This window comes from Monopterus albus, unplaced genomic scaffold (genome assembly GCF_001952655.1).
Source record: "Monopterus albus unplaced genomic scaffold, M_albus_1.0 scaffold169.1, whole genome shotgun sequence".
NCBI lineage: Eukaryota > Metazoa > Chordata > Actinopteri > Synbranchiformes > Synbranchidae > Monopterus > Monopterus albus.
Window position 1 is genome coordinate 907,933 of NW_018128049.1, and position 1,780 is coordinate 909,712.

General features: G+C 40.0%; 1 protein-coding gene across 2 annotated transcripts in view; it reads right to left on the reverse strand.

Annotated features, from left to right (window-relative positions):
• Positions 1–1,780, reverse strand: part of setd3 (SET domain containing 3, actin histidine methyltransferase) — a 46,756-nt gene that overhangs the window by 40,071 nt on the left and 4,905 nt on the right. For both annotated transcript variants that reach the window (XM_020615700.1, XM_020615699.1), the window contains exon 2: positions 542–665. In XM_020615700.1, coding sequence (XP_020471356.1) covers positions 542–644 — 103 coding nt within the window. In that variant the 5' untranslated portion in view covers positions 645–665. The remainder of the gene's footprint in view (positions 1–541; positions 666–1,780) is intronic.

Genomic DNA, 1,780 nt, shown 5'->3' on the forward strand with positions numbered 1-1,780 from the left:
TGGTACACACCATGATACCAAACAGCACAGTGACTACTTTTCACCCTCTAAATAGGCAGACTGACTGATTACAGGTTTGAAAACACCTGTGATGCTAATTAGAGGACACAGTTTAGTTTAACATGTCTCTATGGTCAAATTATTTTCAATCCTTTCTAGGGGTACCATCATTTTTGTCCAGGCCAGTTTCATTAGTTTGTTTTGTAAAATGCTTTAACCACAATTTAAAAGCTATGTCTGATTTTCATTACTTAATTTTCAGTAAATTTTTATTTATTATTACTTTTGCCAGTTTCACATTATTTCAGTGACCATTGTGAGTTTCTCTATCTTTAACGGAAGGGTCCATGTTTGTAAATGAATTCGCCAGGAGAAGTGAGAAAATGAACTTCCATATTTAGTTAGTTCCCAACATGCCATTAAAACAAACAGTGCATATGCCTTGATTCATGTTAACATCTTGACATTTCTGTCTGCAGAGGGAAGTGGGATGAGTGTCCCAGGAGCATGGACTAAGTGTAGATGTTTAAAGTAAACCTACTCTGTAGCAGTTCAGAGACTAGGTTCATCATCTCTTTGGGTGAAACCACAGCGCTGGCTCCTGAGCCTGATTTCTGAGTCTTCACTCGACTCTTCTTTCCCATGGTGTTGGATGGACGACTGGGCTGAGGAGACACACCGTTAGTACCAATAGTAAGTCAGAGTATGAAGTGCTATCAGCAAAATCTCACACTTACAGCACAAAATCAAAAGGTAGACATTGCCTTCATGTCAAATTGATTAAGCAAGTCATTACTCCGTGTGGCCATTTGGAAAAATAAAATTTCTCTGCACTGCCAAACCAGACAGGTGAGTGAGCACTACTACTCCAAGTGTGCAGAGCCACACTTCATTTCTTCATTGTTTTAAATATTTCTAAGAAGGACTTTGGGACAACAGTGCATCTTTTCTTTTTAGTTTAATGTTTTCCTTGAGAGAGTACCATATTTATCACCCCACACGTATTGGCTGCAGCATCCAAAGGAAGAAAAAACATGTTAAAGCATACTATGTTACAAAGTTTAGATTCCTCAAAGTAGCCACTGATTTCCTTGATGACATCTTTGCACAATGTTGGCAACATATTAACCAGCCAGGTGTCTGAAAAATACACTGACTCAGTTAAAGAATTCCTACATTGATGTAGGAATGCATTAAAAGTGCATTACTATTTGTTTCAAAAGAGTTCGCTTAAAATATATTGTGGTCAAATGTTCTCAGACCAAACAACCATCAGTATGCGACAGTCAGGACTGCAGAAAAGATCATTGGTACAAGCCTGCCCTCCATGGAGGACCTGTACACCGCACGGGTCAAAAGGAGGGCGGAGAGGATCACAGCAGACCCCTCACACCCCAGATACAATCTGTTTGAACTCCTCCCCTCTGGACGACGCTACAGGTCACTGTGCACTAAGACAACCAGGCACAGGGACAGTTTCTTTCCCCGGGCTGTCACTCTGATGAACACTTAACCCATCACAGTATGATTAGACAATAACCCTCAGTGCAATACCTGTGTGTGTGTGTGTGTATGTATATATACAGTATTGTTCAAAATAATAGCAGTACAATGTGACTAACCAGAATAATCCAGGTTTTTAGTATATTTTTTATTGCTACATGGCAAACAAGTTACCAGTAGGTGCAGTAGATTCTCAGAAAGCAAACAAGACCCAGCATTCATGATATGCACGCTCTTAAGGCTGTGCAATTGGGCAATTAGTTGAAAGGGGTGTGTT